At 39.6% G+C, this 12,921-nt stretch overlaps 1 protein-coding gene across 1 annotated transcript; it reads right to left on the bottom strand.

The window, feature by feature from the left end:
- Window positions 1-5,797: 5,797 nt before the first annotated feature.
- On the bottom strand, window positions 5,798-6,457 carry LOC126023898 (NADH dehydrogenase [ubiquinone] 1 beta subcomplex subunit 9-like). Its single transcript, XM_049784289.1, has one exon. It carries the CDS (start codon window positions 6,445-6,447, stop codon window positions 6,142-6,144), a length of 306 nt encoding a protein of 101 aa, XP_049640246.1. The 5' UTR covers window positions 6,448-6,457; the 3' UTR covers window positions 5,798-6,141.
- Between the last annotated feature and the right edge of the window lie 6,464 nt (window positions 6,458-12,921).

Genomic DNA, 12,921 nt, shown 5'->3' with positions numbered 1-12,921 from the left:
GATTTTACTAGGAAGTTTCTCATCTCCTCATCTTTGACTTGTAACTTCAGAGCATCTTTAATCTTATCTACAAACTCTGCATATGGCTCATAAGGGCCTTGGGTAATTTTTTTAAAGTTTCCACTACCAATGCTGTTAAAATCAATTTTTTCCCACGATGACAATGCAATATCCCTAATTATATTTAAGATTTCTTTAGGTAAAGCTGCTTATGTCTGAATATTTTCAAATTGATTTTCTGCCATCAATAATTTATACGATAGAGTAACACCCGCCACTTGTTTTTTTGTACCATCTGGGCTATATAATTTGGCTTTTACACCTTCTAAATAGTACATTTCCCATTCAGTTTGCTGTTTAGATGACAGGCATATTTCAGCAATTCTTTTAAAATCATACAAAGTCCAAGATGAGTTATGACTCTAAAGTTTTATTAACTCTACACTGTATGGTGATTTTGGCCCATGCTCTTTACATGCTTTTTTAAACCAATCTAATTCTTCCATCTGATAGGGTACATAGTTAGAAACAGTTACCCCGTGTCAAGGGAATGAGGCTGGATTCGCAAAATTACTCTGAATAGAACTCTGAGGCCATGCATGTGGTTCATTGTCTGAATCTGCACTGTTGTGTGATTCAATTTTGTGAATAGAATCAGGCCTCACTTCTGGAGTTAGCACCAGAGGTTGATCATTGTCTGAGTCACTACTGTCATTTGATACATTAGAATCAGGCTTAACTTTCCAATTTGTTTTTCTTCCAGCAAAAATTCCTATATTGTTGATGGTGGGGCTGGATTTGTCAGCCCACACTTTGGTCTGAGTTTTCGTTGGAAAGATTTCCTTATTATCTATACTGGTTTAAGTCTCACCACTTCTACACTTTCTATTTCCTAAATACCAGCCAATACCTATGCACACAGTAACAACGTGAGCCAACACAGAAATTCCAAAAACTATGACGGCTGGAGACAATGCACTTTTCATTTGAAATAAAGACCACAACCATCCAACTGTAGTGATTGTCCTTAGATCAAAACCAATTAGTTTAAAACAAAATGGAATAATCCACTTGTATAATAGAGAACCAATGCATAAGCAAAAAGGTGGCAGAATCCACATGACTAACCACAGAAACCATTTAATGGTCAGCAGAGGAAATTTCCAATGAGGCATTTCACTTACAGTTATTTAGGGTCCAGGTTCAGCCTGTCTGGGTGCCATAATGTTGCAATTTAGCCCCTGAAGAGGTTGACTGATGGATGGATGGAGGATGTGGTCTTTCCCTTCTAGCTCGGAGCACATGTCTGCCACCCTATTCAGCTGGCGGTTCTGATGTGAAGTAGTGGGTAAACAGCTAGCAGACAGTCAGGCTTGTGAAGATATTAGCTTTATTCGGTGGACAAGACTGAAGCCCCAAGCTTCAGCATCAGTTCCAGCTAAAAAGCCCCTTGCCTTCCACAGACCCTTGCTTTTATCTCCCAGAATCAGGTACCACCCAAGGGTGGGAGCAGAATGCCAGGTCACACCCTAGGGTAGGGCACAATCACCAATCAGGGTAGGGTCAGTAACATAATAATCCCATTAAAATGTTTACATACACAACAAGGAGAAAGCCCTGAGTACTGTTGGATGTACCTTCAAATATTAGCATGTTTTAGGGCTGGAGCAGTGGTGCAAGTGGTAAGGCATCTGCTTTGCCTGAGCTAACGTAGGACGGACCATGGTTCAATCCCCCGGTGTCCCAGATGGTCCCCCAAGCCAGGAGCTATTTCTGAGGGCATAGCCAGAAGTAAGTAACCCCTGAGTGTCACTGGGTGTGGCCCAAAAACTAAAAAAAAAAAAAATTAGCATGTTTCAGTGTTTTAGAAGACAATTCACAGATAATCTCAACTACTACTAACAATGATAATTGCTTTGCTTTCCCTTAAATTAGCATATATTAAAACCATTTGTCCTTATGTTTTGAGAGTATCCTAAAAAGAATTGACACAAAGATCCTTCTAGGAAGAGGTAAAGGAAGTCTTTCCAAAACAATCTATTTAGTCAAGAGGTTACTACACTTTTGTTGTTGTTGCTTTTCTGTTTGTTTTGGTTTTGGATTTTGGGCCACACCTGTCGGTGCTCAGGGGTTACTCCTGCCTCTGTACTCAGAAATCAATCCTGGCAGGCTCAGGGGACAATATGAACCATTCCATATTTCATATGGAATGCCAGGATTCAAACCACCATCCATCCTGTTTCAGCTGCATGCAAGGCAAATGCCCTACTGCTGTGCTATCTCTCGGGCCCCTAGAACAGTTTCTTAACATCATTTTCAAAGCTTATTTTCATCCTAACAAACATTGAAACTGCAAAAACTTCATAGTACATCTAATATCATGGGCAGATGGTGACACAGAATGAAAGTCCCACTGGCTACAATAATGAACTAGACAACTGCCTAATTAGTAAGGGTGGAAATTGCACTCTTATATTACACATCAAAAAAATTCATATGTATTAAAAATGTAAAGACAAAAAAATAAAGAAAACCTAAAGCAATGTTACTGAGCCATAATTTCCTTCAAGGGAAATTTCTATATATATTCTACCTGTCAAGTCTTCCACACAACAAAAGCAGCACTTGGGTGTTTTTAAATATCTGTGTATGGTAGTTATTGTGTGCAAATGGGTCATTTCATAATTAACAAAATATTACTGTCTTTATGTTCCTATTTATTCATATCTGGGTCTATTGTTGCAGTTTATTTCAGATGACTCAGTTTTGAATACATAGTACCATGTTGCTTAATGTATTCCAAAAATTAAGTTATCAACATTTAATTTTCAAAACGTTCAATCTCACAACGAACATTTTTGAACTTCGTAAATATAAATCATTTAATTGAATCATTATGAGATACATAGTTACAAAGTTGTTTATGATTGAGTTTTTTAGTCATACAGTGTCCAACACCCTTCACCAGGGCACATTTCCCACTGCCAAAGCCCCCAGTTTCCTTCCCACTCTCCTTTCTTCTCTCCTCTGCCTCCCCTTCTCTCTCTCTTTTCTCTCTCTCTCTCTCTCTCTCTCTCTCTCTCTCTCTCTCTCTCTCTCTCTCTCTCTCTCTCTCTCCTCTCTCTCTTCCCTTTAGACATGGTGGTTCACAAATCCAACAAATGATTTGAAAAGTAGAAGCCCAAGAGATTTTCCATGTTTCCTCCTTCAAGTAACCTTTTCAAAAACGAAAATCATCTCCTGATTGGCACATGCTGTCATTTCTTTAGTTTCAAACGTTTATGGAACCTTCTTTTAAAGAGACCGACAGTCCTTTCAAAGGAGCTGAAAGAAATCTGTTCCATCCGCCTTCAGCCCAGAGCTGAGCAAGCTTTAGACTCTCACAACCTCCCATATTCCATTTGTTCTCACAAATTACCTCTTCCCTGCAGTTCAGGAGGAATCTCCATCCAACACACCTGCAGGAAAGGGGCCGGTTGGGGGTGACAAGAATCAGGGTGTCATGCTTTACAACCACTGGATAGCAGTCCACAACCCCATTCCTGTTCGGGAACCTGATGAGAAATTTAGAGTCACTTGGGTCTATCTTCCTGTTTTTCCTAATTTACCTCTTCTGCATCTCTACAGGTCTCTAAGCTCCATCTGTGCCTCAACTCTCCAAACCTGCAGCCCTTCTCAACCCACCTTTTCTCTCTGCTCAGTTTCCACAAAAAAATACTGTAGCAGATTTGGCTTCACTCTTCCCACAGAGCCCAGCTCCACCCAGAAGTCAGGACAGTGTTTTCCTGTTTAGATCCTAACAGATCATGAGAGTCAGATACAAGGAGACATCACCACGAGCTTCTTCTATTTGCTCCTCATTCATTTTACTTATGTGGAACTACAAAACAATCTTTCCAGCCCAGGCCATCTGGTTTGAGGTTCATTCTTCTAGCCCTGTCTCACAAGGCCTCCCTTAAATGTAGATCGTGGCTCTCCTAAATTTCCCAGTAGTTTTCCTTTCACATTTAATAGAGTCCAATTCGCCTAAAGTTAGCATGTTCTGCAGTGCCACGCACATAATGTGATTGCAATTCCCCAGCACAGAGATTGTGTGAGTCTTAAAGATAACTGAAAGAGCTTCTCATTAAATGGATTTAATGAGTAGATTCGAAGTTGGAGCAGTTCATTTACAGGGAACTCACAAATAAAGATTATGTGTGAAGGAGGCTGAAATCAACTTCCTTTGAGCTTATTATTTTTCTGAATTATGCTCACATAAATATATAAATGCAAATAGAAACCAAATATGTTGTATACTTTGTAACTGAATACATCCATATCTATCTCTATATATCATATGTAATGGAAACAGAGAAGTAAGCATTACTAAGCATTATTCCTGATATAAATAGGATATATTTTAGGACAATGGACATTGAGTTTTTTTCCTAACTCAGTCTTTGCTTTATGGAGCTGCAGAAAAATGGTCAGTGGAATATATTTAACAACAGTTGAGTAAAGAATTTGATACATATAGTTAAGAATTCAAAATTTTTCCAGCAATAAAATAAACTCAAATTTCTTCCCTATTCTGAAAAGAACAGACATAGTCTAAAACAGGTGAAATAAATTTTGTATTACTCTTTGTGCAGTCTTTAATTATTTGTATGTGGTTTTATTTATTTATTTTTGCTATAATTGAACAAAAATGCCCCAAACAGACAGAAATATATTCAGAAGAGGCAGACAGTCAGACAGATAGATAGAAAAAATAGAGACAAAGAGAAACAGAGAGACACAGGGACAAATCAAATACAGATACATAATAACCCCTCAAGTTAAAAAAATAAAAACCCTGGCTCAATCTGGGTAAATTCAATAATCTCAGTAATTTGTGGATACCTGTTATTTTAATATATTAACTAAAGAGTCTTAAAGTTGGTGTGGGAATGGTGAGGCCTTTCTCAACTCGGCTTGGCTCCTGCTGCTCCTTATGCCCAAGGGTCTGAATGCTGCAGGGTAACAGCGGAGAAACTCCCAAAGCAGTCAGATGAAGTTCCAGGAGTCAGCCAGCTTTATTTCACAGTCCCTACCGCCATGCACATCTCCTCACATTGCCTCCATACTCAGCCTTTTCCTAGCAGCTACTTCTCAACTCCCTCTGGCTCTCTCGGCCTCTGTCTCCCTTTCAGCTGCTTTTTCCAGGCTTCCTTGCTGACAGACTCCCTTTGCTAAACCTACTGCTGCTGCTGCTTTGCTGATGCTCAATTGCTGATGCTGAATCTGATGCTGAATCTCTCTGTTGAATCTCACTGTTAATTCTCGCTTCTGCCTCACTTCTCTCACTCTCCTTAATCCCTCTCTCCCCCCTTTTTTACCCGCCCATTCCAGGTATGGGCAATTCTGATCATTGGATAAATAAAACGTTGGGAGAGGGGATACCCACAGATACCTTTAAACCCATATCCTAAGTCCAGAGGGTAAAGCCATCCCACTGCAGCCAGCAGCCAATCACAGCGAACAAAGAGCTCTCCATGGTCCTGCAATCTCGCATACTTCAAGACTCACTCACCCATCTAGAACCAGGGAAGGTCATCCTTTGGGCCACTTGAAGATGCCACCCAGTGCCTTGAATAATGGTTATAATACCTCACCCAGGGACCTATATTTTTCATTTATTTTCCTAAGTTATCTTCCAGAAAGCTCATTAGTTTACTTCTTAATTCTTAATTTCACGAATAATTGGGGGAAAGTCTACTAAGAATCATGGTAGTGTGGTTATAAATGAGACTAAATGATTATTCTGATATAATGCTTGTTTTCTTTTTTTTCACACTGGATAATTTTTATTAGGGCAAGTGTGTATATAGGTTCTGCAGCTCATTTCACTTGCCAAATTGAGGAGCAAAGCGCCGTCTTCTTCCTCTACATGGGTCGCTCCCGGGGCCTGGTGACAATGTGCCACCACAATGGAGGCAGGTCTCCTTCCTTCCGAGCTGGGGGCAAAGCTTCCGTTTTGGGACCGCCCAGTGGGGTTTCCTCACGTAGTTGCTTGACTTCGCGTTCCCAGCTTTCTCTGCGCAATTTCTTCCATTGTTCTCTCTTGGCAAAATAGTCAGGGTACATGGCCTTCTCTGAGGGGTGCCAGTCATCTAAGCATCATTCGGGAACCTTGTAACACTCATATCTCTCATACGAGGTGCCCCCAGGTGAGTCAGGAAAGATGTAGGGCTGTGGGTGCTGTCGGTACCAGAACTCCTCCTCTGCCTCCTGAAGCAGCTGGGTGGCCTTCATCATGTCCTTTTCATTCTTATGTTTGTCAAACCGAGCCCTCATCAGACACGCAAAGTACCAGTACTTATCCCTGTGGATGCACCACGACTCCAGGTGGCGCAGCGCCCTCTTGTAGAGCCGCAGGACCTTCTGCTGGTGGGTCAGGTACACCGCCGGCGCCGAGAAGGCCATGGCGTCCGCTCACCTTAATGTTTGTTTTCTTAATGACAATACACTCATGATATAATTATGTTGTAAATGGCAATGGTTCCTATATTACAATAACACACAACACACCAAATAAATAGAAACATAATGTACATGCAAAACTGAGGAAAAATATAAAAGAAAGTGAAAATGGTAGAAAATGTAATCAGGTGAAGAGATTTACTTTTCTTCATTGATATTTTTAACAATACGATATTGTTTCTGATATTTTAACAATATCTAACAATACCAACACTGTTAGTATTTCTGATAATGCCATAAATTCTTTCAGAAAACAGATTCATAAAATTTTATGAAATTTAAACAAATACAATAGGAGAAAGGCTCATGTTAAGCTTCAGGACATGAAGAGAACTTGCATTTTCTTTTTTGTGGGGGGGGGAGAAGCCACATGTGGTAGTATTCAGGGCTGACTCCTGGATCTGTGCTCTGGGATCACTCCTGGTAGATCTCAGGGGAATCATATGTGGTGCCAGTGATGGAACCCAAGTTGACTGTGTGCAAACAAGTATCCTACCAGCTGTATTATCACTCTGACCCAAGAACTTGTTTTTCCTATGTATCAGGTCATATATTATAGTATTTCAAAAATCAACATTGAAGATCTTACTTTATCATTTTCTTCTGCCATGTCTTTTATCATCTGTTTTCTTAAGTAGAAAATAGAGGATCTATCAGTTCTATTTTTTGTTTTCTTTAATTTAGAGTTTATAAATACTTCCCAACAATATTCTCAACCATCAGCTGATGTGAAACAGGTCATCAAAGGCATGTTATGTATGCCAACTTCTCAGACACTTCCATCCTTTCTTCTTAAAACACACAGCGAAACCATATCAGCTAGACCCTAATGACTACAAGAATTCCATAAGTGCTTCATAAGGCAAGTTTGAAGTGTTTAGAAACTAATGAGGAAGTCAATGAGATGAATAATTTGTTTAGAATTGTAACTTCCTAATGCTCAGAAATCTATTTGCCATGAGAACAATCCAGGAACGTCACTCAGCGTCATGGCCTGTTTCACTCCTGGTACTTGACTGACATTAATTAAGCAGTTGGAGTGATGAGACTTTTATTATTTGTTTTGCTGAAAGGTGACTGATATTCTCAATCGGAGCTGATGTGGCCCTTTTCTAGAGGTGCTCTAACCCCCCAGAGAGAGGCTGGTTGAGTTACACACACACAGGGATGGGGCTGGCCATGTACATCAAGGTGCAGTGGGCTGATTCTCAAGAGACTGCCCTTGACAGGCAATGTCTACTTTCCCCCTTGATGTGGACATCTTTGGGATCTCTGGGGTTCTGGTGTCAGGCCTATCCCCTCCACACACACGAGATGGCCTCTTTTTGGTAGATCCCCTTTTAGATCCCCTCTATTTCCAGATAATCACATTCTGAGAATCTAAGATGCATCCTCAGATACAAAATAAAAGGTTGACCACAGTTTCTCCGTTAGTAACCAGGGAAAGACAGTGACTTGTCTCAGAGCAATTAATTTCCTAGTTTTCCAACTGCATTTTGCCCCTTAGCTGTGTTTGTTGTCCCATTTACTCATGTCCCTGATATTCTCTAGGTCTTTACCAAGAGCTGAAAAGAAACTTCAGATAACCAGAGGCAAGATTTCCCTGATCACTGTGAAAGAGGACCTGAGAACTTCTTCCTCTTCTTTTCCTTTTTCCCCTTCCTCCTTTCTGTCACAGTGCCAGAGTCCTGAGTACCAACTACCTCATAATGCTAGGCCCACAGTCTGCCTCCCAGCCAAAGCCTTAACCCTGGAGAATTTATCTTAACTTCATCTTAATTCTGCTGAAGAAATCTTTTGATCAGTTCTCCTCCTTGTAGTCCCATTATTATTGCCACTTTCTAAGTTATAAGTGCTACCTACTTTCTTATATGGAGCTGTTATAGGGAATTTAATTAGCTATTATTTGTTTTTTTTCCCCCTGGCTAATTTGGAAAGCAGATCTTTTTAAATCTCTTGCGTCAAGATGCTTTAAGCTCCTGCTTTATAGTTCCCACATCATTGGCTTCTTTAATTTTCTTAGACCTTGCTTGTTTGTTTACAATTTGTTTCTCCCCAAACAAAGCTGGCTTCCTGCCTCTTCAATGCCCTCTTTCCATGCCAATGACTTACCTAGGCAGAACTAGTTCTAGCTAGACCTTTTTTTTTTTTATCTTTCCTCCCCCTCCGGGGGGTGGTGGTCTTGGTGCTTAACAAAAACTGCAGTTTTGCTGTGCAGCTCTCTTGTTCCACAAGATTGAAAGCTACCAGATCACACGTGTGTCACCCTCTTTTTTTGTTTTGTTTCCTTTTATTTTGCAGCCACACCCAATGGTGCTCAGGGGTCGCTCCTGACTCTAAGTTCAGGAACCACTTCTAGCAGACTGGGGAGGTGGGCAAATGGGATGCCGGGGATCCAATGCGGGTTGGTCCTGGGTTGGCTGTGTGCTAGGCAAAAGCCCTACCACTGTACTATAGCTCTGAGCCATTTCACCCTCTTGAGCTTGGCCTGGTTTATTTCCTATGGCAACCCCTGCACCAGACCTGTTTTCCCTGGGGCTGGATTATAATGTGTGGAGCTCCACACTTGGTCACTATTTACTTGGTAAACATCCTTGTCTGTTGGGTGCTGGAGAGGAAATTCTAGTGAAAACAAATGTTTGCGTTCAACATACCATCTTAAGCCAGATGTTACACATACAATTTACTTATGCAAGTGTGAGCACTCTGTTTCTATTTAATATGATGCATAGAGTTTAGATGTCATATAAATATGTATCCGCAATACCCTAGTTGTATTTTCTGGTCAGTACAAATTGGAAACGTTCCCTCACAGTTCTCTCAGGTTTGCACTCAGTTTCAATTCTGTAGTTGTTTTTCCAGATTAATTTCTATAATGTTTAAAAGTCAACCCTAATTGGGGCTGGAGGGTGGAGAAAAGGACTCTGGTCACCAATAAAAGAGTTGGTTCCTATCTGAAGAGTGATTTGCAAGAAATTTTACTTTGTTTCTTCTCCTTTTTATATGATTGGTTAACAAAGAGATTGTCAGAGTAAAAGCTTTAAAGCAAGGTTAAATCGATGATTTCCAATTCAAACAATATTCAATAAAAAGTGTGTGGAATATATTAATGAGGCAAATGCACATAGTGTAACATTTTTAACTATTTTGGTACTATCAAAAATTTTTATTCTTGAGAGGATCAAAAACTTCAAAGATCATTTCATGCTTCACTGAAGGAACAGTGGGCCTCTGTGACCCATGATTATATTATGCTCTGTTCAGGATGCATATAAGCAATTTGGTGATCTAATTCTCCAATTCTCATAGATTGATCCCAAAGTGTTTCCTGAAATTACTTCCATAGATAAATATTTGAAGACGATTCCAACTCAGAAATAACATACAGCAGAATAACAAATATATAAGTCACATACAGCATAGATTATGCCATTGACTTTTAGAAGATGACTTGTTTGATCTTAGCCAAAAGCTGTCTTCAGTACAAATTGCATAATTCAATCTTGAAATGTTATATGCATAGCCTGAAAATTACCAAGTGTGAAAGCATAAGAATTATGTGTTTCAACAGAATAAATCAAACTATTTCTAAACTGCCATGACAATTACTTAGTAAAAAGTTGATGCCTTTTGGACAGGAAAATAAAATGATTTCAATTATTGCTAAGCAATTCAATGATATCTTGCCCGATAACATTTCTGAGAGACAATAAAAGCTTTGTGGTTGTATATTTATTTCCATGTAATGTTTGAGCTCATGTATGCCTTTTCCTATCTATCCAGAAAGAACGACAAACAGGAAAATAAAGACAGAAAGAGAAGATAGGAATGAAAGTCCTGAAAGAAAGCCAGGAAAAGAGGAGGGAGGAAGTAAAGAAAACTTTTAGCAATACAGATATTCTCCTAAGTTACTATTCTCCTAAGTTATTGGCAAAGGGACAATTTCAAAGCAGACTTGTGGAGACTATGCTTGGGGAAACATGGAGGTCCCAATGTGATGCAATACAAGAACTCATGACAATCAACTTCAAAGAACCATATTGGATATTGAATGCCTATTTAAAGATGAAAGTGCTACTTTTTTTCTCCTAAAGCTCTGTAAATATGTTTTTCTCATCCCAATGGAAGAATCATACATTTGAAATTCTACTTGAAAACAGTGAAGATTCACATATTTTCTAATACCATCATTAAGGCCAAGAGAATTTTATGTATCTGCTCCTTACTTTCATTTTCCTTCTATTTGCCCAAAATGTGGCTCCATAATTTTAAAATAAGAATTTCCACATGAAGATGAGAATGTTTCTAACATACTGAAACAATTTTGTTCACTTTCCTTTTCCATCTAGACTGATTCAAGGAAATGGGTATTAGAATTTAGAATCACGCTCAAATCTGATGACTGTTTGTTGAACGTAGTCCAAGGTCTGTCTGAGGACAAGAACCACATTGGGTTGACAGAGACTTCTGAAGGGAATCCAGGAAAATGTTCAGAAACACATAAATGGAACATTATAAAGCCTAGCCACCCCCCGGAGTGTTCAGTATATTCTACATTATGCACAGAATAACTGTATAACGTTTTCACAACAGCATTCCTGTGGTTGGCTGGATGGCAGAAAATTGAGGGGAAAAGAAGTTTGGCCTATGTTGAAACGGACATTTCTAATAACAAGAGCAATTTTCTGTACAAGACATTTCTATTTCCACAGCTTTATGCCGTTTGAAGAGTTCTTCAAACATTTTATAAAACCAGAATGGCATATCTAATTCTCCCTTGATAAATAATATCTGTATTTTGGTGTAAGCATAAATCATTGGTGGAGTCAAAGTCTTTGACTTGAAAATGGGTATGAGGAATGAAGTATTTATGAGCTGGATATTCTACAATCTTATTCATTTGTTGTATCCTCTAGTTTCTTCCCTGAAAACACACACATAAAACCATCGGGAAGAGAAGGGCTGTGGGGGAGCATGATTCTGGTGGGAGGAATTCAGGCTTTCCTTTCAAGCCAACAATGGATCATCTCTCCTCTAGGGTGTAGGAACTTGACAAAATGTTCAAGTTCATCATCACTCAGCATTGAGAGAGAGTCATCACTGATTCTAGTGAGGCCTTTATATAAATAGATCTCACTGACATCAATTTCATACAAACTTGAGTCAATGAATGGCTTCTCTTCCTTTGGAAGATGATTCTATCCTGAGTAGGTGAACAGAGGGAAGAATGAAAGACATTTCTTCAAGAAAAAAGATAATTCAGTTATATTGAATCTCAAAAAAACTAGAAGTGCATACTCATGACTATTAGGAATGGATATAAAATATATGACTGTTTTTGTTAATATTTCTATTTTATTTTACTTGGCTTGGGGGGATCATGCCTGAATATTCTATAGGCTTACTCTTGGCTCTGTGTTCAGGGGTCGCCCCCGGTAGAGCTATAGGGCAATAAGAGTGCTGGGGATTGAACCTGCATGGGTTGTCTGCCATGCCTTCCCCTTACCCATTGTACTTTTATCTCTGGCCCCTTATGACTTTATTTGTAAAGATTGTGTGACTCTTGCAAAATTCCAGAGATCATATCAGTCCTGATTTTTACTGCCCAGGATCACTTGGAAATTTTTTAAAAATTGTTTCTTTTCCCCACTTTGATTCTTTCTATTTCATTCTTGAAAAGTGGTTGGTATGATACAATAAGCAAAGGAGACTGTTTCAAAAGGAAATTAAAAATCAGAGGAACTGTAATCACTATTTTATACATGTATATCATATATCTTTAATATAAAGTGTCTATAAAGTGTATAGGCCATAAAAAGGCAATAGGTAATAATTTCCATAGAAGAAAGAGACATCAAAAAGGGAGAAATGAACCAAGTATAGAAATGTCCCCCAGAGCTGACAATCTGGCTGCCGTTCTTAAAAACACAGGTGAGCTAATGTTCTGGCCTTTGGTTTTGTAAGTGTTGCTGGAACTGCAGAGATCAGTCATGGGCTGGAGGGATTCTGGCTCCTGCCTTTTGTTCCACAACTTGGGGAAGACAGAAGGGAAGACAGCTTTGGGGGCTGGAACCCAGCTTTGCCTTTGCATCATGGGCCTCCAGGCCAGAAGAGGGAGAGTGGGAAGAACTTGGAGTTCTAGAGAGAGATGAAAAACACTATCATTAACGCCACAGCCTAGATTTAGCAGGTGCCTCACTGGTGGCCGTGGGTGGCTGGGTAGTTGGGTGTGTGGCCCCTCCACCCTGCCCACTGTCCTTAGCTTCCTTCCTCTTTGCTCTGCCTCTTGGTGCTATTATTCTGAAATTGTCTTTTTTTTTCTCTCTTTTTTCCTTTCTCACCCAACGTCTCTCCCTGAGAGGCACTCACAGAGGAAGACATCCAAGTGGCAATTTTCGTAAAAATAGCTGGATTGAG

This window comes from Suncus etruscus, chromosome 12 (assembly GCF_024139225.1).
Source record: "Suncus etruscus isolate mSunEtr1 chromosome 12, mSunEtr1.pri.cur, whole genome shotgun sequence".
NCBI lineage: Eukaryota > Metazoa > Chordata > Mammalia > Eulipotyphla > Soricidae > Suncus > Suncus etruscus.
Note: the sequence above shows the minus strand (reverse complement) of the source record. Positions and strands in the feature narration are given on the sequence as shown.

What these genes read in the sequence shown, in the direction of transcription:
- LOC126023898 (XM_049784289.1), bottom strand. Translation starts at nt 6,447, where the DNA reads ATGGCCTTCTCGGCGCCGGCGGTGTACCTGACCCACCAGCAGAAGGTC.